This window comes from Megascapheus bottae, chromosome 9, assembly GCF_031878675.1.
Source record: "Megascapheus bottae isolate mThoBot1 chromosome 9, mThoBot2.hap1, whole genome shotgun sequence".
Taxonomy (NCBI): domain Eukaryota; kingdom Metazoa; phylum Chordata; class Mammalia; order Rodentia; family Geomyidae; genus Megascapheus; species Megascapheus bottae.
In genome coordinates this window covers 35,754,851-35,779,531 of record NC_143517.1, presented here as the reverse complement: position 1 = coordinate 35,779,531, position 24,681 = coordinate 35,754,851, and the positions used below count along the sequence as shown (strand labels likewise).

The window sequence follows — 24,681 nt, the reverse complement described above, 5'->3', positions numbered from 1 at the left end:
GTGTGTGTGTGTGTGTGTGTGTATGTGTGTGTGTGAACTGAGGACTTGAACTTTGTCCCTTAGTTTTCACTCAAGGACAGGGTGCTAGCATTTGAGCCATAACTCTTCTGGCATTTTTTTTTTTTTTTTTTTTTTGCCAGTCCTGGGCTTGAGCTCAGAGCCTGAGCACTGTCCTTGGATTTTTTTTTTTACCACTTGAGCCTCAGCACCGCTTCTGGCTTTTTTCTATGTATGTGGTACCAAGGAATTGAACCTGGGTCGGTCTTTGTGCATGCTAGGCCTTACTTTACCACTAGGCCAAACTCCCAGCCCTTTCTTCTGGCTTTTTGCAGGCTAATTAAAAGTAAAGAGCTGGCTTCAACCTCAATCGTTAGATTTCAGCCTCCTGAATAGCTAGGATTATAGGCATAAGCCACTGCTACCTGGCAATATTAATTTCTTTATTGCAATCACTATATGATTATCATATAGTATAATATATTGTTACATAAAATGTCAGTATTAGAGCTGGTCAGAGCAAGAGTACATGGCAAATATATACTTTGACAATTTTCTGTATATCTAAAATATGTCTCTGTTACCTTGCATTAGTTACATGGAATTATGCTTTTTAATGGAAAAATAATGTATTTAAAAGGTTAATATATACTTACATCTGTCTGGACATATGCTTCCCCTTGGTTCATTTCATATTTGACTGAGAAAGAAAGCTGATATTTAAAAGAAAACAAATCAGTACTGAAATTATACAACACAAACATACTCATTTATTTTTATTTTATTTTACTTTATTGTCAGGGTAATATAGAGAGAGGTTACAGTTACATTCAACTAGTGGGTACATTACTTCTTGAACATTGATACCCCTTCTCATGTTTTTCTCCCACTTTTCCTCCCCCCACCCCCTCCCATTCATATTGTCCCCTCCCACTTCCATTCCTTATTTCAAATAAAGAAATAAATATATATACAATACACCAGGTAACAAAGTCAGATACACTTAGCTTTCCAGGTTCACTCAGGATCAGACTTTAGGAGGCACAAGGTCTTTCTCTGGCATCTGACATATGCATGCTCTCCCAGGTTTGGAAGCCTTTCTATTTTGTAGTGAATTGAGGCAGCAAGTCCAAACTTTATTCTCTTTATTTACTTAACACTACTAATCATAAAGCTTGTGATTTTAAATCTCCTTAAGTATATCCCTACACAATGGGCTTTAAATTGGTGCCCATTTATAACTCTTTTGTTTCTGATTACTTATTCAAGAAGACAAGAGGGGGCCAGGAGTTTGAGAAATCCCAAGGACAGTGCCTAGGCTCTCAAGCCCCAGGACTGGCAAAAAAAAAAAAAAAAGAGGCAACATGTCCAGAAAGGACAGAAGCAAATGTTGCATATCTTATCAAGCTCTGGTTCCTAAAAGAGATGTTCAACTACTTATGATTCTTCTACTGGAAAGCTAAGTTCAATCTTGTATTTTTATTCTGAGGATCCATAAGAACTCACCTTTTGCTGATGAGTAAAGAACTCACCTTCACAGACTGGCTACTAGGATCTTTGATAGCAATGTCACTGTAGGCAATGGTGATTAAAGGAGGATATATGTTTCCATTTTTTGTGTTGGGTACAAGGAAGATACTATTTACAAGAAAACACATTTATAATTATGAGTATATCTAGACCCGTAAACATATATTTATTATATGAATTTATCTAGACCTGTAAGCACATATTTAGCATTTCTTTTACATGTAATACAGACTATCAAATGATCTTAGAACTAACCAGTGAATAAGAGCTAGCGGGCTGGGAGTCTGGCCTAGTGGTAGAGTGCTTGCTCTGCATACATGAAGCCCTGGGTTTGATTCCTCAGTACCACATACACAGAAAAAGCCAGAAGTGGCACAGTGGCTCAAGTAGCAGAGAGCTAAGCTTGAGCAAAATGTCCAAGGAGAGTGCCCAGGCCCTGAGTTGAAGCCTCAGACCTATTTAAAAAAAAAACAAAACAAAACAAAGAGCTATCTCTCATCTCTTTTGCTGTCCCTTTGTTATCTCATATTGTTACAGTATTTTACCTGGTTATCTGATATATTGTATATATGTGTACTTGGTTATTTGAAGTTGGATAGGGAAGGGAGGAAAACAAGATGAGGGGCCTGGGTGGGGAGAGGGAAATGGGGACCAAGACATGAGAAAGGGTATCAGTGTATGTGAAGTAATGCACCTTCTATCTGGTGAATATAATGTAACCCTCCTATTAATTATAATAAAAATATATGCAAAAAAGAGCTAGGGAAGATTAAATGTAATAATATCACCTAATGTTAAGTGTAAGTGGTCAAAACTTTAATATTAAAGTATATTCTCAGCTGGGAATTTGGCCTAGTGGTAGAGTGCTTGCCTAGCATGCACGAAGACCCGGGTTCGATCCCTCGGTACCACATACATAGAAAAAAAGCCAGAAATGGTGCTGAGGCTCAAGTGGTAGAGCTCTAACCTTGAGAAAGTCTAAGGACAGTGCTCAGGCCCTGAGCTCAAGCCCAAGACTGGCAAAATAAATAAATAAAGAAAGCAAGCAAGCAAGCAAGCAAGCAAGCAAGCAAGCAAGCAAGCAAGCATATTCTCTGAATCCAATTAGAAACTCTTTTTTTGTTTGTTTATTTTTTTTTTGGTTTTTTGTTTGTTTTTTGCCAGTCCTGGGCTTGAGCTCAGGGCCTGAGCACTGTCCTTGGACTTTCTCAAGGCTAGAGCTCTACCACTTGAGCCTCAGCACCACTTCCAGCTTTTTTTCTAGGTATGTGGTACTGAGGAATTGAACCCCGGTCTTTGTGCATGCATGGCAAGCACTCTACCACTAGGCCAAACTCCTGGCCCCTACAAACTTTTTTGAGGAATGATTGTCCTTATCAATGCAATAAAAGCATAACAAAAAAACCCCCCAAGGGGCTGGGAGTTTGGCCTAGTGGTAGAGTGCTTGCCTAGCATGCACAAGACCTGGGTTCAATTCCTCAGTACCCCATATACATAGCAAAAAGCCAGAAGTGGTGCTGAGGCTCAAGTGGTAGAGTGCTAGCCTTGAGAAAGTCCAAGGACAGTGCTCAAGCCCTGAGCCCAAGCCCAGGACTGGCCCCCCCAAAAAAAAAACCCAAACCAGAAAAATCAAAGAGAATTTTTTTTAGGTCCAGGTCTTACAAAATTTACAAATGAGATCACTGAAACACTGTGAATCATCCTTAAAGAGTGGTGGTACATGAAGCCTATCTCTAGAAAGAAGGATAGATAATATCATTTTCAAATAAGATTCTTGAAAAAAAAAAGTATCATATTTAGTACCACCTGAGGCACAAAGCAGGGTACATTTTACCAAATGCAATCCCTCAGTACCATATAGTAAGTGAACTCAAAACAGAAAGTGCTGACATGGCTTCATCAAGAACAAGTCAAGCCTAACTAGATTTTATTTCATTGTTATTAGGGACACTAGATTAACAGAGTGAGGGAATATTAAAAACCACAGTTTTAACATTCACTAGATTTAAGTAAGGCACATAATGAAGCTGTCATTTTCATCTAAAGAAGATTTGAGTTAAAACACAGAAAAAAGGAAAGTGTCTATTGAAGTGCTTCAAAGTGCAATACACACACACACACACACGTATATATTCTAGGTTATTTTTCATAAGGGTGTTCAAAGTACACATTAGTGCATTAGTGTAGGAGTCAGTTATAATCTTAATGAAAGAATCTTACACTGGAAAAGACAAAAGAAGTCTGGCCTGCATGACCTACTCTAAAGTAGCATCACAGTTAAGAGTATTCTAAGAAAGGATGTCAGGGACACACTGCATTGCCAGTTATTCTGGGTCAACTTAGAGTAATAGCCATAACAGGAAATGAGGAGGAAAAATTGAACTGCTAATAATCATCCAGAAGGCTCAGCTTACTGGTATTTACCTTCCCTTCTTTTTTTTTGGGGGGGGGTGGGGTGAGCGGGAGGTTGTTGTTTTGTTTTTGATGCCAGGCTTGAACTCAGGGCCTGGATGCTGTCCCTGAGCTTTTGTACTCAAGACAAGAGCTCTCTATCACAGCCACAGCTCCACTTCCAGCCCTTTGTGGTTAATGGGAGATGAGTCTCATGGACTTCCCTGCCCAGACAGAGAAGTCAGACCTCAGCCACCTGAGTAGCTAAGATTTCAGGTGTGAGCCACTAGTGCCCAGCCTCTTCCTCTTTTAATCCACGTAGTTAGGTCTGGGTGAAATATGGCCAAACTTCATGTTTTTGTTTCATAACACCTGCCTTCCATTGACTCTTCACCTTTACTGGTCTGTATGTATCTTCTAGAAATATCTAAGATAACCTTCTGTATTATTCCAATTCACTTGTCACTGCTTTCATCTGATAATTTTCAGAAAACATTTTCTATTTCCATTTATGACATTTTCCCATATACTTCAAACTTAATTTAGTCATTAGACACTGGTTTACCTCAGTGATATTTGGGTAGCAATTCGAACTACTTTTGGCTGACTTCCTAGGTCATTTTCTCGTCCACTCACTGCATCCACTAAGAAAATGCGCCGAGTGAGAAGCCACTTGTTAGGACTGCTGTCTTTTATTATAAAAAGGGAAAAAGAAGATTGCATTAAAAAAAGTACTCTGGAACTGTTCAAGATGGAACTCAAGAAGTTTTCTGAACACATTTAAGAACAAAAACCAAAGCTATGGTTATAAGAAATTACTAACATTATCTTTCTTTACCTCGCCTTGAATGTCTTCTAAATGATGGAATTTCTAATCAGATTTTATAGCATGGATAACAATGAAAAATACTAATTAGCACAAAAAGCAGATGAACAATTTGAAGAAAAAGACTCTTCTTACAGATCCTATTAATTTTCCTTAGGATGTGCTCTTAGCAACGTTTGACAATGAAATTATTCTTTTAAATCCCTAAATATACCAACATTGTTACTGTCTTGCTTTTCTAAACACTGTTTATGAACCAGCAACCTTTCCTATAGTGGTTTAAATTATGCTAGGTGACTTATTTACTGATTTGTGATCAGAGAAAGTGTAGTCTTACCTTGGTTTACAAACATTTTGTTGTATTTCAGATTTAGATTTAAGACAGGGACAGCCCAAATATTTTGTTGTTGATTTTCATCAGTATATTCAAGGTAAATATCATAAAATATAGGAGTGGGAAAGTCAGTTAAGATCTTAGACATAGGAATCTCACACTGGAAAATAAAATTTAAAATAAAAGTATCACAAATTTTAAAAAGTATATTCATTATGTTTGAATTTTTATTTCAGGTTTTTTAAAAAAAAGTTATCTCTATGTGTGACCTCTAAAACATGAATTCATAAATACGATTCTTTCTGAAGGGGGAAACCCCAAATCCCCCAAACCCTAACAGTTTCTCTGACACACATAGAGAAGATACCAGTGCAGAGGTTTTAAAAACCTCTTATTGTAACATGGAATAAAGTTTCAATTCTTTTAATGGACAATAATGCCAATGACTTGAGTCCCTTTAGCAGAGCTAAGCTATTTTCCACTGCTTTCTACAAGTCTATGGCCATATATTTATAATAATCTACTGTAGTTCCTAATTATGCCATACCATTCTTTCTCAAATGTTATGAATACAGAGTCTGCCTGGCATTTCCTTCTAGACTGAATTCTATTCAACTCAAAAACTTCTTAATATTCATTATAGAAGCCCAAGGGTCACTAGCTCTGTAAGCCTTTTTGAACTTCTGAGAATTGGTATCTTATACAAATACCCACAGTACAAACTTTTTACCTTTTTCTTTTTTTGCCAATATAGCTTTTGCCTACTGGCAACTATTTGGAATTGAGGCCAGGGTCCATGCAATAATCATGGTTTCAAACCTAACAATGTTTACTTCACCATTTATCTGATGCTGGCTAGGAATATGGCTTAGTGGTAGAGTGCTTGCCTAGCACACATAAAGCCCTGGGTTCTATTATTCAGTACCACATAAAACAGAAAAAGCTGGAAGTGGTGCTATGGCTCAAGTGGTAGAATGCTAGCCTTGAGAAAACAAATCAGCTCAGGGACATTGCCCAGGTCCTGAGTTCAAGCCCTGGGACTGGAAAAAAAAAATTATAGAATGAAAGACTGCAGGAATTATCTAATCTTACTGAGCACTATTTCAGTGAAGAACAGATAATAATCTCACATAGATATTTTATGACTCAATTGGGACAATGTACTCAATATTGGGTACTTAACAAGTAGTGATTCTCCTAGCCCTCAGTAAACATATAATAATATTTCAAAAGTAACATAAGGTATTTCTAACAAAAGAAGTAAATTCATCTTCATGACAGAAAATTTAGAAACTATAAAAACTATCCGAAATAAAGCCACCCAAGATAATGACTGTTAAAAATATTTATTTTCCTCAACCTGTTTTGCATGATGGTATTTTTCATGGTGATTCTGTTCAATGTCTGTGTAGGTAGCATTTTACGAAGAAATATTTTTATTCATTAATGCATGTTTTTCAGATGTTTAATAGATAACAAGATTGTAATTTATTACAATTCCAAAATGAAAAGTCAGGGCAGAAAGGAAGGTACAGAGAAGAGGTGAACACAAAGGGAAAGAAAAGGATGCATTTGGGGCCAGGAGTTTGGCCTAGTGGTAGAATTTCTTGCCTAGCATGCATGAAGACCTAGATTCAATTCCTCAGTACCACATACATAGAAAAAAAAAAATGCTGGAAATGGTACTGAGGCGCCAGTGGAAGAGCTCTTGCCTTGAGAAAGTCCAAGGACAGTACTCAGGCTCTAAACTCAAGCCCAGGACTAGCAAAAAAAAAAAAGAAAAAGAAAAGAAGAGAAAATGACGCATTTTTATTTGTTATTGGGGGTTAGAGTGAAGATACTTAAAATAAGGTTAAATTTTTAACTATTCAAAGTGTTCAAAAGCATCACTACTTTTCAAGACCTATAATACTAAGTAGATAAATAATTGACTATGAGAACCTAAGGTTGTTTAAGACCCTATAGGACAAGGAAATCTTTTCTTCCTGATTAAATTAGCATTTTCTGTGAATAAATAATAAAAACTATATTAACAGTTTCTTCCCCACTAAGTTCACTGGAGTAATTAGTCATTCTTCCAATTTCAAAAATTTATATATCATTTTAAGTCTTGCTGATGTGATATATTCAAAAATAGACACAAAATGCAGACTGTCCACTATAGTTCAAACTTACATTTTGTTGATAGGTTGTTCCAAAAGAATAGGCAGCATTTAGTCTTGTCTCTGTATCTGGACAAAGCTTCAGCAAAAGAATACATCTGATAAGTATCTCTCACATTTTCATCATTTACAGCCAAGAGTTTTCTAGCCCCCACATAGATATATGTTCTAATACTTACATAATATATTAAGGCTATGGAAAGTTAAGGGAAATTATCTGTTATAAATTAAAGTAAAAATTCTTTAAAAAACAGAAAACAATTTACATCATATTACAAATGACATATTTAACAAACAAGTATTCAAGAAGGGAATCTCTATATACAATCACTGGCACTTAGATATTAGAACATAATTAAAATTAGGCTGAGGGTTTGTATGTCATAGATACATCTTAATTATGTAATAAAACATGTCTATAGAGTCATAAAAAAAAAGCAGCCAGGAGCCATGGCTCACGCCTATAATCCTAGCTACTCAAGAGACTGAGATCTGAGGATCAAGACTCAAAGCCAGCCTGGGCACAAAAGGACCCGAGACTCCAAATAAGCTCAAGGCAGTAGCCTTGAGCTGAAGAGCTCAGGGACAGTGCCCAGGATGAGTTCAAGCCCCATGACCCATAAAAAAAAACAACCCGAAAACAAAAACAAAACAAAACAGGTCCAGGAGTGTAGCCTATTGGTAGAGTGCTCGCCTAGCATGAACAAAGACCTGGGTTCGATTCCTTGGTACCATATACATAGAAAAAAAAAGCCAGAAGTGGTGCTGTGGCTCAAGCGGTAGAGCTCTAGCCTTGAGAAAGTTCAAGGACAGTGCTCAGACACTGAGCTCAAGCCCAGGACTGGCAAACAAACAAACAAACAAAAGACCCCACAACAACAACAACAAAACAAACTGTTTAAGAAATTCCTATTTAAGGGATCAGAAAAAGTCACCAGTTTTTTGTAACTGAGATTCTAGCAATTATTTAGTCTTTTCCCTTTGTGTTTACATCAGGTAAAATTAAAGAGTATTAGAAATTTTTTAGCTAGAACCCTGCTCACCTGTAAAACACCTCCTTCTAAATTTTGCCACTTTAGAAAATTTCCTCTTATATCATAGGAAGCAGCAATAAACTTCAGTTTTGTGTTCTGATAAAAGAAAAACAACAATAAAATAGTCAAAAATCTGAAGCAAGATTATGTAAGTTATTTTTATTCTTGATTCTTTTTTGATTGAAAAAATAAATCCAATCATTATCATACCTAAGAGAACGGTACTTTTTTTCTAACTTACAAATTATTATTTCACAACTGAGTAGTACTAGTGACAGAAACTTCCTTTCAAATCTATTAAGTAGAAAGGTTTGAATGTGGGGGAAAATATCACTCTTGCATTCTGGAAAGGGGCTGGGCATGGTAGCTTATAATGAGGTAAAGACCCAGGGACTGCCTAAAAAAAAAAGAAAAAGAATATAGATAATTTTGCATTTGGTGGTAGAAGTTCTCATCTCTGTCCCAGTACTACTACTTGCCTTGGTAATCCCATAACCCAGGGGTAATTATACACTTCAGAAAGTTCTTAGAGTTTTAGAGTTCTTATAGTTCCATAGTTTTGTATCTAACCAAGGATCGACGTTCAAAGCCAGCCCGGGCACGAAAGTCTGTGAGACTCTTATCTCCAATTAACCATCAGAAAACTGGAAGTGGTGCTATTGCTCAAGTGGCAGAGTGCTAGCCTTGAGCTGAAGAGCTCAGGGACAGTGCCCAGGCCCAAAGTTCAAGCCCCTCGACTAGCCACAAAAAAAAAGAAAAAAAAAAAAAAGAAAAAGGAATTGTGATTAGTGACTGTATTAGCTTTGAAAGTTGCAAATCAAAATATAGCTATCATTTAGTGATTTCAAGACATACCTGGTTTTGTTCTTTAAAACTGAAATTTCTAGGAAGAGGGGTAGTACTGAGTACTTGAGGTGCCAGTCCTAGCTGGTCTCCATAAAATAGCCATGGAAGATTCTGTCTCCTAAAAACAATTGCATTTGTTTTAATATGAGGGATATTTCTTAATAGTCATAAAACTGTACTGCATCTGATTCAAATGGCATGTATCAACCAATATATAACCTCACCAAAATGGAATCGAATGAGCAGTACTCAGTCCAGCAGTATTTTCAAAGACATATTGAAACACTTGGCATGCATCAAATGTGGCAGGGTCGTAAGAATTCATGTTCATCACACAAATGTTTCCAAGAGCTTGACAAGATGTTAGGTTGGCATATACCTACAAAACAACAATGTCAAAGAAACGTGATATTAATAGTGTTAGCAAGAGTTGATATGAAAAATAAGCTAATTTTAATTTTACTCATTATATTCTTTTTTTACTTTCTTGCTTTTAAATACCAGTCCAGCTGCTTTGGTAGGAAAGAAATGCTTCATATGGGTAAAATAAATAGTATTTTAATTATAAATTTTTAGGCTAAAATACAAAGACAAGTAAAAGAAAGAACTTAGTAAAAATTATAATATGATAGTTTAAATAACTATTAGAATATTTACATCTCAAAAGAGAATAGTATTTGAATATTTGACAGATATAATCAAATCCATTTTATCTAAGTAACTTATTTTATAAACAAACAAATAAGATCAAATTGGTTGTATTAACCTCTGAACTTCTCTCAATTTTTCCTACCGGGAAAAGGAAAATGCATTTTCAATTACTGAAGTACAAAACTTTAAAGTGCACTAATTTCTTTTCCTCTCATGATCCAATTCACCTGTAAATTCTATTAGCTCCATTTTCTAATAAGATAGGCACTTCACTCACTTCTATGGTGCCATTTGGTTCATAGTTCTACTCTTCCTCACTCAGATTACTAAAATAATTTCCCCAACAAGGAGACTGCTATGTCCACATCCCAACAAAAGCTATTCTCCATGTATAGCAATACCTTCAAAGCTAAAGTAAGATCATGCCTTCCTTTACACATAATATTTCTGTCTTCAGAGGAAACCCTGCTCCCCCAGATCCTTCCCAGAGCCACTTGCTACACTCATCCATTTTCATTTATCCTACTCAGTCTGCTTCAGTAGCCTCTCTGTTTCTGAACCATAAACAAACCAGTGAATTCTTGCTCTGTCATCTTTGTACCTGCTGTGGTATCTGCTTAGAACACGCTTCCCCTGCACATTTCTATAGTCCATTCCATTTTAGGTCTTTGCTCAAATATCACAACATAAGACATGCATGTCCTGACCACCCTATCTAAAAGCAGCATGCCTATACTCACATTTTATGTTCTTTATAATGACCTGTTGTCTCTCAGGAACTTAGTTCAATTTGACATTTAGACTATTAACTCTATATGGAATTCTCGTGTTTTCTTCTGGAGTATCTAAGTAATTGGATAATAAGGCTTGCCATACACTAGGAATTAAGAAAGGTTTACTAGCTGGTAAATGTTTACCAAATGAGTTTCCTCAAACTGTCAACTGCTGCTGTCCGGAGATGTCAATTTGTATCCTATAGAACAATTGTTTCTTTACATGTTCTCTTTTAGCCCACCAGAAAGGCTTTATTCTTCTTATAAAATATTCCATCTATAATGAACTCTAGGATATGGAAACAAGAGGTTTATCTTTGTGATTGTTGTTCTTAATATATTAAATGAAGTTATTTCTTTTTTTAATTTTAATTTTATTTTTTATTATCAAGGTAATGTATAGAGGGGTTACAGTTACATTCGCCAGATAGAAGGTACATTACTTTTCACACACTCCCCATTTCCCTCCCCCAACCCCCATGAAGTTATTTCTTTTCTCTTTTTTTTCCCCTTATGGTTTATCTCATGTTGTTACTGTATCTGACTTTGTTACCTGGTGTATTGTATATACGTTTATTTGTTTATTTGAGATGGGGAGGGGGCGTGGGGGGAGATGCAAGAAAAACATGGGAAGGGGTATCAATGTTCAAGAAGTAATGTACCCACTACCTGATGAATGTAACTGTAACACCTCTATACATTACCCTGACAATAAAATACAATTAAAAATATCCTATCTATGAAGAATATAATATATATACTTTTAGAGGAAACTTTCAGGTTAGGAGTATTACTCAAATGGTAAAGGATGTGATTACAGAAACCTCCAGGCTCTTGGCTCAAGCTCCAGTACAAAACAATAAAAGAAAACAGACAACTTTTATCTGGGTAGAAAATGGCACCATGAGTCTTCCAAGTAAAATAAAGAGTGTTTTTAAAAATTTAGACTTACTGAACATGCAGATGCTGTTGATTGCAAATATTTTGCAAACCATTCTGAATTCAAAGATACACCCTGCAAACAAAAAATAAAATTTAAAGTTCAAAGGAAAACTCTTTAACTCTACATTGTTTAAATGACATTTATATATATATTGCTAAATGGAAAAATAACTAACAATGCTTTCTTAATGCCAGTAGAAAAACAGAATCTACTGGAATCTTACCAATTAAGTCTAATTAATGTCAGTTATTAGAGACAGGACTGCATATGAAATGAGAAGAAAAAATATGGCTATCATCCAAAACAGCCGCCTGTGCCCACTTCACTTATGGAAAAACTCAGGTGGTAAAGAAAGGAAAGGAAAGAATAAAGTGACCATTCTGAATGGTTAACATTTACTGTCTATAGTTGCTGGAAATACCTATCAAGGGGGCTGGGAGTTTGGCCTAGTCTAGTGGTAGAGTGCTTGTCTAGCATGCACGAAGACCCAAGTTTGATTCCTCGGTACCACATACATAGAAAAAAAAAAGCCGGAAGTGGTGCTGGGGCTCCAGTGGTAGAGCTCTAGCCTTGACAAAGTCCAAGGACAGTGCTCAGGCCCTGAGCTCAAGCTCAGTACTGACAAAAAAAAAATACTTATCAAGATAACACATAAAAACCCAAGAGAGGGCCAGGAGTTTGGCCTAGTGGTAGAGTGCTTGCCTAGCATGCATGAAGACCCGGGTTCGATTCCTTGGTACCACATACTTAGAAAAAGCCAGAAGTGGTACTGAGGCTCAAGTGGTAGAGTTCTAGCCTTGAGAAAAATCCAGGGGCAGTCCTCAGGCCCTGAGCTTAAGCCCAGGATTGGCAAAAAAAAAAAAAAAAAAAGAGAAATTGTAATTAACATATAAAATCTTCCAAAAGGTGCTTCTTAAACAATAGAGGACATCAGAATCACTGTTGGAACATCCTTCATTCCAAATCAAAATCAAGCAGATTCTCCAGGATAAGACAAAGGCATATAAGGCTCTAAATCCAGTTGTGTGGGAGGTGGAGGTCTAAGGCAAAAAGTAGTTGTCTAGGGGCAAATAATACGTTGCATTAGTCTTGCCACTGTCGGAAAGATGTCATCTGGTGAATAAAAAGTTCTGAATTTTAATGAGTACAAAAAAATGCACTTCCCAAGCTAACATAATACATGGAACTAATTCTCCATATATGAACATGTTAGAATTATTAGTGATTATAAGCAATATAGTAAATAACATAATAGAGTCCAATCAGTCAGTGTAAAGACATACTAAAACTATTAAGTCTAAGATCTAGAGTTATATTCGGGAGATGGGTCCAGATGTTGTAATGATTTTTGCCTTGTCATGCCGTATTTCTTAGTTTGAGATATCTTAGGACTTTGACTAAAGAAACTTATTTGGTTATATAGTGGTCAAGAAATTCATATGTCTGTTAATAAAAGTTGTGGATAACAAAAAAAAATAAGCAGTTGTCTGATGCTGCCCCAGACAAAAAGTGTGAAACTTTAACTGAAAAATAAACTACAGCAAAAAGGAATGGCTCAAGTGGTAGAATACACTTATAAAATAAAAGCAAAGGTTTTGAATTTAAACCCTAGTAACACATACATGGCTGCAGAATAACTGCTTTAATCGGTATATTTATACAGATTAAAACAAAAACAAAAAATGAAACACACTAAGAAACAGATTACAGTAATTAGACATAAACAGAGACACAATCGAGTTATATGTAATTCAGTACCATATCAAAGAAGAAAGCTTGAAGATACATATCTGAACAATGGTATAAATGGAAATGCAATGGCATGTATGTGGAATGGAGGCACCTACAGTGAAAGGGTCAAAGCTACCCCATCATTTTATTTACACCCTAAGCTAGGAATTTGGAAATTCTTAGGAAAAATCTAAGGCTAAGGATCTGTACCAAACTGGAAAAGACTAATGGGACTTCTGAATGATTGGGGATCTCAGACCAGATAGGGAGCAGACATTGTTAGTATTTTTTGGCAGTGATTCAACTTGAATTATTTGCAAAAGAAAAAAAATGCAAATTAGCAACCTTCAAGTTTGATAGTCACACACTAAAATTGGTGAAGAATTCCTACAAGACATGCATTTTTATTATAGGTGAACCAATTTTCAGATGATCTTAGAGCTTCCTATATATGTTTCCATTTTAGCATTTATTTTGTCTTTCTATAACTACTTGGTCACATATACAAGACTATACTGAGGAGAGTAACTTTTGTTATCATCCGTGTATGCTGAAAAAGCCCTGACAGTTCTCAGTACTCTCATCTAAAAAACAAGGAACCTGAATGGGTGGATAGACAGGAAGAGTCACAATTTCTTTTAGGCACCATGTATAAGCACTTCAGTGTAAGCAATTATAGTATCTAATTTATAGATAGTAAACTCAAGTTTAGAAATGGTAAGTAGTCCAAAGTCAGAGAATACAAAATTATAATTGATAAATTTAGGGTTAAAATCTAGACTCTGTGGTTCATTTATCTATACTATATTGCAATTTTTATAGGATCTACATTGGATATTTTCAGTTTAAACACTGAAGTATAATGGAAAAGCAAGGGGTGTACACAGGATAGTACTATACATATATATATATATATTACTTAAATTATAAAGCTGAGTTAGAAGACTAATATTTCTTAGGTTAATTCTGTTTTAAAGTGATATACATAGAAATGCTTTTCATTTCAACCTGAAATGAATCAAAGTAATATACAGAGTCTTCATGATTTAACAAAAAAGTAAAGCATACTTACAAGCTTTCCTTGACGCACTGTTGAGATTCTACGTTGATGAAAATTCCCTGCAGTGCTGAAACATAATCCCCCTGTCTTTATATGGAAGGGAAAAAGATAAACCTATTTATGGAAAGGTATAAGTAGCTGAATTGAGAAGATATACTTAATCAATGCCATTATCCTTACTAGAATGTTCGGTCCTAAACATTCACAGGACTTGCTGGTATTGATGAATGTTGGATCACATCGGACACACCTGTTTGACATTAAAAAAAAAAGATTTTAGGGCTGAGAGTTTGCCTAATGGAAGAGTACTTGCCTAAGCATGCACAAAGATCCAGCTTCAATTCCTTGGTACCATATACATAGAAAAGCTAGCAGTGGTACTGTGGCTCAAGTGGTAGAGCACTAGCCTTAAGGAATGCCCAAAGACAGTGCTCAGGCCCTGAATTCAGTACTAGCAAAAAAAAAAAAAAAAAAAAAAAAAAATTTAAATGGAAGCATGATTCAAGTGTGAGGTCCTGAGTTCAATTTTCAGTACTACAAAAAGCTTTTTTAAGTTAGTAAAGTATGCTAAACATAATTTGAGAACTATTAGTCTTCCTAAATGCCAATAAAATACACTCATTCGCTATATCGTTAAATAAACAAAATAGCAACAGTGATTTAAATACTTTCATATCATTCTTTGTGTTGTATAAAATAAAATTAATCAACAGAAGGACTATTTCCCATATATCTATGGGAATATATAGATAGACTAATACTGAAGGGTGTAATAGTGAAGTCTGTCAAAAAAAACTAAAGAACCTAACAATGTCATATAAACTAAATCAATTTTGACAGGTAGTTACATCAAACACACTTTTCATATTTTATCTGCCACAAAGTAAAAAGATTCATGAGCTGAAAACATGAACATGAGTGTTATTCCCTGTCAATTTTTTTTTTGTGGTCATGGGGCTTGAACTCTGGGCCTGGGCCCTGTCCTTGAGCTCTTCAGCTCAAGGAGAGCTCAAGGACACTGACCTACCCTAGAGTCAGAGCCCCACTTCCCATTTTCTAGAGGTTAATTGGAGATAGGAGTCTCATGGTCTTTAGACAGTGCTGGCTTTGAACTGTGATTATCAGATCTCAGCCTCCTAAGTAGCTAGAATTACAGGCGTGAGCCTCAGTGTCAGACTGAAACCTACTCTTTCATATATTAGGCTTGGGGAAGCATTGCATGGGGAAAACTTGGGGTTCAGAAGGCAATTTTGGATGTTGCAATTTGGTTCAACTTGTTGATACTATGTAACATAACATGTTACAATGTTATATAGTACTATTTCTATGTAACATTATTATATATAAAGGAAGGCTTCAGCACCATATTTGGGACATAATTATATTTTAGGTTATATAAAAATAATAATAAACAAAATAACCTTGGGGCTGTGAGTTTGGCCTAGTGGTAGAGTGCTTGCCTAGCAGGCACGAAGACCAGGGTTCAATTCCTCGGTACAACATACATAGAAAAAAAGCCAGAAGTGGTGCTGAGGCTCAAGTGGTAGAGCTCTAGCCTTGAGAAAGTCCAAGGACAGTGCTCAGGCCCTGAGCTCAAGCCCAGGACTGGCAAAAACAAAACAAAACAAAACAAAACAAAGCTTTTGCTAAGTGCTAAGAACTTTACCTATGTTTTTTGGTTTTTTGACAGGTCTTCGGGCTTGAAATCTGGGCTTGGTCACTATTCCTGAACTTCTTTTGTTCAAGGTGAGCACTTTCTATCAAGGCCCTGGCACCAATACCTGCTTTTCTGGGTAGTTTATTGGAGAAAAGAGTTTCACAGTGTTTCCTGCCTGGGCTAGCTTCGAACCTTGATCCTCAGAGCTTAGCCTCTTGAGTAGCTGGGATTACAGGCATTAGCCTCTGGTGCCAGGCTACCCATTTAGTTTTTAGTTATTAATCTTCATGAAGTGGGTAATACATTCCCACAAAGGATTGGGACTTAATTAGCTACTTAATGTTAAACAACTATAAATTTAACTAAGATTTGAACCTTATTCTCCCTTGTATTCTGCTTCTTCATTTATTAATATTTACCTCTACACTACTTTGGATGCTGAGAAACAAGTGATAAGACAGAAAAACAACTTTTCCAAAATGCAAAATATATAAGATAATAACAAATATCAGTGAATATTAATATATTGCAATAAATTACAAAACTGTACAGTGATATTAAGAATGTCAGCTCCTAGTGTATTACTAACCTGTTTCCTAAAGTATTTGCTTCTGTGAAAGAGTTTTCACTTTTGTCACAAAGCTTACAAGTTGCTTGAGATAACAACGTCCCATTGACATTTCTTTCCACTAAAACAATTGAGAAGTAAAATTAACATGTAACTCATAGTAGACAGATAAGCTTCCATATCCTTAGAAAATATTAAATTCACTTATAATTATTAGATTATAAAAACACATTGTTTGCAAAATAGACATGCCAAGTAATCACAATAATAAAAGTACAGAAAGGTAAAGAAGTCTCCATTGCCACATGAATAAAAACAGAAACTAATTTTCCAAGTTATCATAATGAATCAATTAACTCTTTTCCTCAAAGATTTCCTATTGCCTTGCTGGGATGAGGAAATGGCATTTTTAGAGACGGCTATAACTTGAAGGGCTTCAAATAATGTCCATTGAAATCTTACATTCAAATGTTGTATACAGCATTACAATTTCCTTTTCAGATATATAACCTAAAGAAACACTTGTGCATGAGGCATTGTTAGAAAGCAATGTGAAAGGGTTGGTAGTGTGGCTTAGTGGCAGAGTACCTAGCATGCATGAAGCCCTGGGATTGATTCATCAGTACCACATAAACAGAAAAAGCCAGTAGAAGTGCTGTGGCTAAAGAAGCTCAGGGATAGTGCCCAGGCTCCTAATCCAAGCCCCAGGATTGAAAAAAAAAAAAAAAGTAAACGAAAAAAGAAAACAATATGAAATCTAGTACCAGTGGCTTATACTTGTAATCCTAGCCACTGAGGAGCGTGGTTCAAAGAGCCCGGGCACAAAAGTCTGTGAGACTTATTCTAATTAACCACCAGAAAACTGGAAGTGGCAACATGGCTCAAGTAGTAGAGTCCTAGCCTTGAGCTGAAGAGCTCAGGAACAGCACCCAGGCCCAGAGTTCAAGCCCTACAATCGACAAAAAGAAAAAGAAAAGAAAACAATCTGAATCTCTAACAGAATATCTCCATGTTATAAAAGATTCAAAACAATGATATAGTCATAATTGGTAGCACATGCTTCCATTCTTAGCAGTGAGGGGGCTGTGGCAGGACTGAGAATTCAAGGTTTGAGGTCAGCTTGCGCTACATGGCCAAGAACCTATTTCAAGGTTTTTCCTACTCCTAGCCTTCTTCACTCAGTTCTTCACTCTGTAGGCAACATTTGTTAGAAGTTTCTTATGAATCCAGAAATAGGTTATGCAAATATAAGCACATATACAGGTATAGTCTGTGAAAAGTACAAATAGGAAGAGCATACACATAATGGCACCAACTGCAGGTGCTCAATAAATATTGTTGGATGAAGTCCTACCTCTTTCTTTTTTATGCAATATATTTTGGATTTCTTTCTACAGCAAGATGTGAAGACCCTCCTCATTATATTCCATGGTAGCATTCTCTACCACTATATGCATATTCCATAGATTGTCTCCTCTTGATAGATTGTTACATTGTTCATAATCTTTTTAGGAAGAAGAATGCTGTAAAAAAAATCTATGTACATCCTTCTTCACAAATACTGTTACATATATCTGAAGGAAACATTCTAGATGAGCAACAATTGAACAAAGATGATCTGAATTTTAAATTTTGGTAAATGTTTTCAATATGTTCTCCAAAATGATTATATCAGTTTACAATTGTTCAGAAATATATGATTACCTTTACAAAAAACATTTTAATAAAACCTGTTAAGTTAAAATTTAATTTCCACCAGCTATGAGGGGAAAAAGCTATGACTCCCTCAGTCCAAGCCTCAGTAGAGACACAGGTCAAAAAAATTAAATAATATTATAAATCACTAACCTATTTTATGTTCATTACAAAGCAAACTCAAGTAAAAAATCACTACCAGGGTCAGGAGTGTGGCCTTGTGGTAGAATGTTTGCCTAGCATGCATGAAGTCTTGGGTTCGATTCCTTGGTACCATATACATAGAAAAAGCCAGAAGTGGTGCTGTGGCTCAAGTTGTAGAGTGCCAGCCTTGAGAAAGCTCAAGGACAGTGCCTAGGCTCTGAGTTCATGTCCCAGAACTGGCAAAAATCACTAGCACCATTTTATAAAAAAGTTAATTCTTACCTAAAATATGTCCAGGGGGACAGTGGCACTTTCCTTCTGCAGTTAAGCCACTAGGGCAGGAAATACAGTTCCAGCCATCTTCAGTTACACCTTTCTAAATTAAAAACAGAACAAAACTTGTCCTTAATTAATTTTGGGGGGCTAGATACTCTTGCTTAGTTTTTCTGATTAAAACTATACTTTATTACTTGAGTTACTCCTCTACCCTCAGTGTATACTAGTTAATTAGAGATAAAAGACTTGGATTTGTCTGTTCAGGCTGGCTTTGAGTCAACACCCTTACATCTCAGCCTAAGATTCTTAAGATTATAGGAATGAACCACTGCATCTGACATTTTTTTCCCTCCTTCCCTTCTTTCCTATCTTCTTTCTTTAGTGTGTATGTGTGAGTGTGTGTGTGTGTGTGTGTGTGTGTGTGTGTGTGTGTATGTGTGTGTGCCAGTCCTGGGGGCTGAATTCATGATCTGACCATTGTCCTTGAACTTTTCTGCTCAAGGCTAGGGCTCTACCACTTGAGACACAACTCTCCTTCTAGATTTTATGGTGGTTAACTGGAGATAAGAGTCTCATAGAGTTTCCTACCAGGTTGGATTTGAATTTAGATTCCTGAGGGATCTAAGAATAGGTGTGATCCATTGGCTCCTGGCAACTTTCTTACTAGACTATGTAAGTTTTTTTTTTCATTCCCAAATATAAAGTATAATAAACTTCAAAAGGATTTAATCAACAAAGTTGGTTAATAGTTTTGTCTTACCTATTATGAAATACTTTGTATTTAAAAAGTCAAGTATATTAGCTTTTAAAATTTAAGTTATGATTCAGAGTGAGTGAACTATATGACCTATAAATTATATGAAAAGCTGTTAAAATCAATTTATGAAAATCTTTCCTTTTAGCCATAAATAAATTGTATATTAATAAAGGTTTGTGGTAAAGTCTACATCATTCAAAACTGGACATGTTATGTTAGATGGTTTAGGGAAAACCTAGGATATTATCATGGGTTGACTTCAGGCCAGGGTCCTCAGATCTCAGCTTCCTGAACAGTTAAGATTACAGGCATGAGCCACCGGAGCCCGGCTATTTATTGGTAGCTTTTACTCAAGTTATTCAGCTCAGACTATTCTTTCCAAAAATATCAAAATGACAATCAGATATAACCGTAGTGAAGAGTTTTAAATTAGTCCAACTAGTAACTTTCCATTACATTTCCAGATTTATTTTGAATATGACAATGAGAAGAAACATTACCAAAATCAGAACTATCACTTAGCATTTCTAAAAATGACCTGAAAATGTAATTCGGCTGAGAATTATCCTATAGTAACCACTAATTTACTAATTTTCTTCAAATTATATAATGGATGCCTACCAAAACAGTAAGACATTATTTAACTATTGATGCAGTTGTTATTACATGAACTTATGACTTTATATAGCATTATGAACATCAATCATCATATAAAACAGTTAAGTTGATGACCCTGACTTAATCTGTACCAATGAACATCCTTAGTTCTACATATTGTGATATCTGTCTACTTTTCTTTATTTTTTTTATTGTAATTAGTAAAAGGGTTACATGATATTTGCCAGATAGAAGGTGCATTAATTCACATACATTGATACCCTTTCACATGTCTTGGTACCCATTTCCCCCACACACACACCCCCCCCACCCATCTTGGTTTTCCCCCCTTCCTCTACTTTTCTTTATAACTGAGCTGCTCTATAAGAAAAATTCAAAAGCACAAATTTTCAGGCCTTCCTTTATTTTCGGATTAAGCATTAATGAGATATAATCTGTAATTTTATCTAAGTTTATTTTCCAAAATATGTTCTAGGCAAGCACTCTAGCACTAGGCCAACCTCCCGGCCTTTCCAAAATATATTCTAACAAGTATAAAGTGAGCTTAATAATTTTAAAATTTGTGGGAAATGGAGTAAACACTATGTTGAAGTTAAAGTAATTTATGACTTGTCCCCCAAAAGTGATTTTACATTCCTTCATACCATGTTTTCTGGGCACTTTTTACAAGTAATGGCAGGTCCTCCAAGATTAGAGATCATCTGAAATCCTGGTAGGCACACACATGAAGTTCCTAAAAGGAAAAAAGTCAATTTTATACTTGAAAAACAAAAATAAACTCCAACAGAGAGAACTTTGTGTGTGCCAGTCTCTGAGGTTTGAACTGAGTGCTGACACTGAGCCGTTCTTTCTGTTCAGGGTTAGTGCTCTACCATTGGGAATCATAGCTCCACTTTTGGCTATTTAGTGGTTAATTGGAGATACAAGTCTCATGGACTTTCTTGTCCTAACTGGCTTTGAAAGGCAATCCTCAGAAAACAACTTCAGAGTAACTAGGATCTCAAGTATAAGCTACCAACTCTACAGTAGAACTTTTAATAATTCTTAAGATCTTGAGAACTTGTACTACATACTGGTTAATAGAAAAACTCTGGAGCCAATATTGCCTGGTTTCAAAATTCTGAAAACTAGACTTCTTGTGTTCTTATTGTCCTACTTAGCTGTACCACATTGAGCAACTTAACTAAGTTTTTTTCTCTGTATCTGAAGAAAATAACAGTACCTATCATAACAAATTCTATATTGTATATAAAAGTCAGAGATATATCTGGCACATTGCTACTACTTAAGTTCAAGCAAAACTAAACTATTGAAGGCTATTTAGTCTCTAGTGAAAATACACATTTATGTCATTAAACCATAAACACATTCACTTTAACGCAATCATATTAGAAAACCAACCTCTGTTTCAAAAGGCAATCAGTATACATCATAATTACTATTCAGTTAGACAAGGACAGCATTCTCTAAGGAGCCGTGTAAGTGGAAACATAACTCATGGGGAGTCTATGTAGCACAACACATACATTTATCTCCATTCATATATATGCAACTAATTAATGGTCAGGGTTTACATGTTTAGATTGAAATGTTTTCTCATCCGTATTTCCTTACCTGGACGGCCTAATGTGTACAGCCTAAGGACTTCAGGAGGATATATTAAAATTGAAAATGTCAATCCCATGAATGACTAAATTAAGACTGAAAACATTTAAGACTTTCACATACGGGAAAAGATGTATTTTGGGATATGTTAGAGAGAACCAGGAACAAATGGTACACCTTTTAGGAGGAAAAAGAAGCCTGATCTAAAAAGATTTTAAGAGCAATCAGTAACGTCGCACAACAGGAGGGATAGTACGAAGGAAACATATTAGGAGGAAAACCACACACGGGAAATGCATGGGTTGAGACTGTGAGGGTGGACAGTAAAGAGACTGGTCCAGTTAGGTTTAAGGAGTTCTAAATGTGGGAGATCCGCAAAGCAAAATGAAGGGATATCAACGTTCCCATTTCCTCTCTAATCTTTCCTGACACTAGCACCAAGGTAGGGATGTCACTTTTGTCAGGGTCTCCCCCCTACACACACAACAAAGCACCTCACCCCGGACATCGGGCCTCTGGTGGGCTCCGCACGGGACACAGGAGAGCGAAGAGATGTCGAAATACTGGTCGTGGCCGCAGGACTCCGGCTTCCGGAAAGGGAAGGAGAAGGCCTGGGCCTGGGAGGCGCGGCAGAGGACCCCGAGGAAGAACACAGTCACAGCCCGGGTGGATAAGAGGGACCAAACCGCCATGGCGGTGTCGGCCCCGGCGCGCGTCTCCATGGTACCGACACCCGCCACGGCGCGGTCGCCAGGTTCCCGTCGGGCCCTGCGGCGGCTCCGGCGCAGTGATTGGATAACAGATTCCGGAAGTCTTGGTGGACTGTCTGGTTGCTAGGCTACCGGACGCGCGGGACGGCTCTGGGGCTGGCGGCTGTTTAATCTCTGGGATCGAGTCCTGAGGTCGGCCTTGCAGTCCGTGTAGGGACTCAGGAAACAATGCCACGACAAAGGAAATATCGGATTAGAACAACGAAACCAAAACTAAGAAGGGTTATCCAGGCTCGCTGGTGGCTCATGCATATTAATTCCAACTTCTTGAGGGTAGCCGTTTCCAGGAAAGTCCTTTACCCCTTGAGAGTTGGGCTGGCATTAAAAAGGGAATTACTGCAACTCCTTATTTTTTTTAGTTGATCGTTGGATTTGAATTCAGGGCCTGCGCACTGGCTTTGAGCTCTTTTTTTTTTTTTTTTTTTTTTTTGCTCAAGGCTATTGGACTACCACTTGAACCACAGTTCCACTTCCAATTTTCTGGTGGTTAATTTGAGATATGACTCTCAAGGACCTTCCTGCCCGGGCTGCCCTTGAACCTCCATACTCAGAGCTCAGCCTCCTGAGTAGCACTGATTAGAGTAACATACCTCACCGACGAAATATGATTCTTAATTCTAGGCTATCAAAAAGTTTAGTTTTAGGACGTGATGAAACTAGAGTTTACTTTTATTTGGTCAAGTCTAAAATTTGTCATCTTTCCACTGTATTAAAAGCTATTCTATGGAATGGATATAAAAAACGGACACATCCCATAGTGATACTGCCATTATAGACCACATTTATGGTCTAAGACCATTGGTCACTGCTCCTAGTGAAACTGAGAGTTTGTCTGCAGTTCAACCAAGTTGGAGATAATGGCAGATATTATAGATTAATCTGTATAAACTATGATGACAGCAGAAAAGAATGTCTGTGAAACCAAAATTTTTAAACTATCATTAGGGATATTTTTGTTGCAAGTAACAGAATACCAGGCAATGCAAACTCTTTCAAAATAGCTTAAGCAAAAACAAATACAAATTGGAAGGTAGATGATTGTTGGTGTTTGTGCAATGATGTTAGTCATCTCTGCAATGTTCTGGATTTCTCCCTTACAACTGCAATGTGACTGCTATTTACCAGATATCAACATTCAAATTTAAGGCAGGAAGAACAGAACCAGCTATACTTCCTATGTTTCTTCAATCAGGAAAACAAATACTTTCTCAGTAACATGTGTTGTGCTAAACTCCTTCCATGTATCATTTTAATCCATTAACAACCTTAAGAGCAAGAGTTACAAGTATTTTCATTTATCAGACTTAGAAACAAGCCCAACCAATTAAGATTCACTCATAAAAGTGGAAGAGATAGGAGATTGCAATTGAATGACAATTTAGAAAGAAGCAGACCAAAGACAGTGAAAGAATGGGTTAAAAGAGGGTAGCACAATGGGGTCAGGAGCATGGAGTAATGGTAGAGTGCTTGCCTAGCATTCACCAAGCCCTGGGTTCGATTCCTGGGTACCATATACATAGAAAGCTCAAGGACAGTGCCCAGATCCTGAGTTAAAGCCCCAGGACTGGCAAAAAAAGAGTGTAGCAGAATATTATTGAATACCTAGTATTAAATCTACTCAACAAATAATGTACTATATCACCACCTATCTTTTATGGATGGTAAAATCAAGACAAAAATTGGGATTAAAATTGTACTTAATACTCAGCTTGTAATTTGCAGAAAAAATTGAATTTTGTTAGCTTAGTTATAGGGGCTGGTTAAATATAATGCTCTGCCTCTTCATAATATAAATGCTGCAGTAAGGCCAAGGAGCTAAAAATGGAGAAAAGTCTTTGATTTGGGCAACTGGGTGATCATTAGCTACCTGCTGAAGTGCAGTTTAATGATAGTGATTGGGATAGAAGAAAGCTGAGCTGTAGTGACAAAAAGTAAAAAAATTCTAAAACTGCCAGTGCTGGTGGCTTGCCCCTCTTATCCTGGCTACTCAGGAGGCTGAGATCTGAGGATTGCAGTTCAAAACCAGTTTGGGCATTAAAGTCTGTGAGATTCTTATCTCTAATTAATCACCAGAACATGGGAAGTGGCACTGTGGCTCAAGGGGTAGGGGAGTAGCTTTGAGCCTAAAGAGCTCAGGGACAGTGACCAGGCCCTGAGTTCAAGTCCCACAACTGGCCAAGAAAAATTCTAAAACTATATATTGTGGAAAAGGCAAAGGAAAACTAAGCAAGATAATTTTTAGAGATAAGGCAATATATGTCAAGAAAAAATGATCAATTAAAAAAAGAGATTCAAAAGAAAATAAAAGCAAAA

General features: G+C 36.6%; 1 protein-coding gene across 1 annotated transcript in view; it reads right to left on the bottom strand.

The window, feature by feature from the left end:
* Positions 1-22,741, bottom strand: part of Tmem67 (transmembrane protein 67) — a 45,379-nt gene extending 22,638 nt beyond the window's left edge. Inside the window, exons 1-15 of the mRNA XM_090339062.1 lie at positions 22,098-22,741; positions 20,638-20,726; positions 18,625-18,718; positions 16,525-16,624; positions 14,459-14,528; positions 14,291-14,365; positions 11,497-11,559; positions 9,345-9,499; positions 9,130-9,238; positions 8,284-8,370; positions 7,254-7,319; positions 5,082-5,238; positions 4,484-4,607; positions 1,530-1,635; positions 654-710 (exon numbers count right to left, since the gene is read on the bottom strand). Coding sequence (XP_090195188.1) covers positions 654-710; positions 1,530-1,635; positions 4,484-4,607; positions 5,082-5,238; positions 7,254-7,319; positions 8,284-8,370; positions 9,130-9,238; positions 9,345-9,499; positions 11,497-11,559; positions 14,291-14,365; positions 14,459-14,528; positions 16,525-16,624; positions 18,625-18,718; positions 20,638-20,726; positions 22,098-22,320 — 1,575 coding nt within the window. The 5' untranslated portion in view covers positions 22,321-22,741. The remainder of the gene's footprint in view (positions 1-653; positions 711-1,529; positions 1,636-4,483; positions 4,608-5,081; positions 5,239-7,253; positions 7,320-8,283; positions 8,371-9,129; positions 9,239-9,344; positions 9,500-11,496; positions 11,560-14,290; positions 14,366-14,458; positions 14,529-16,524; positions 16,625-18,624; positions 18,719-20,637; positions 20,727-22,097) is intronic.
* Positions 22,742-24,681: the final 1,940 nt, after the last annotated feature.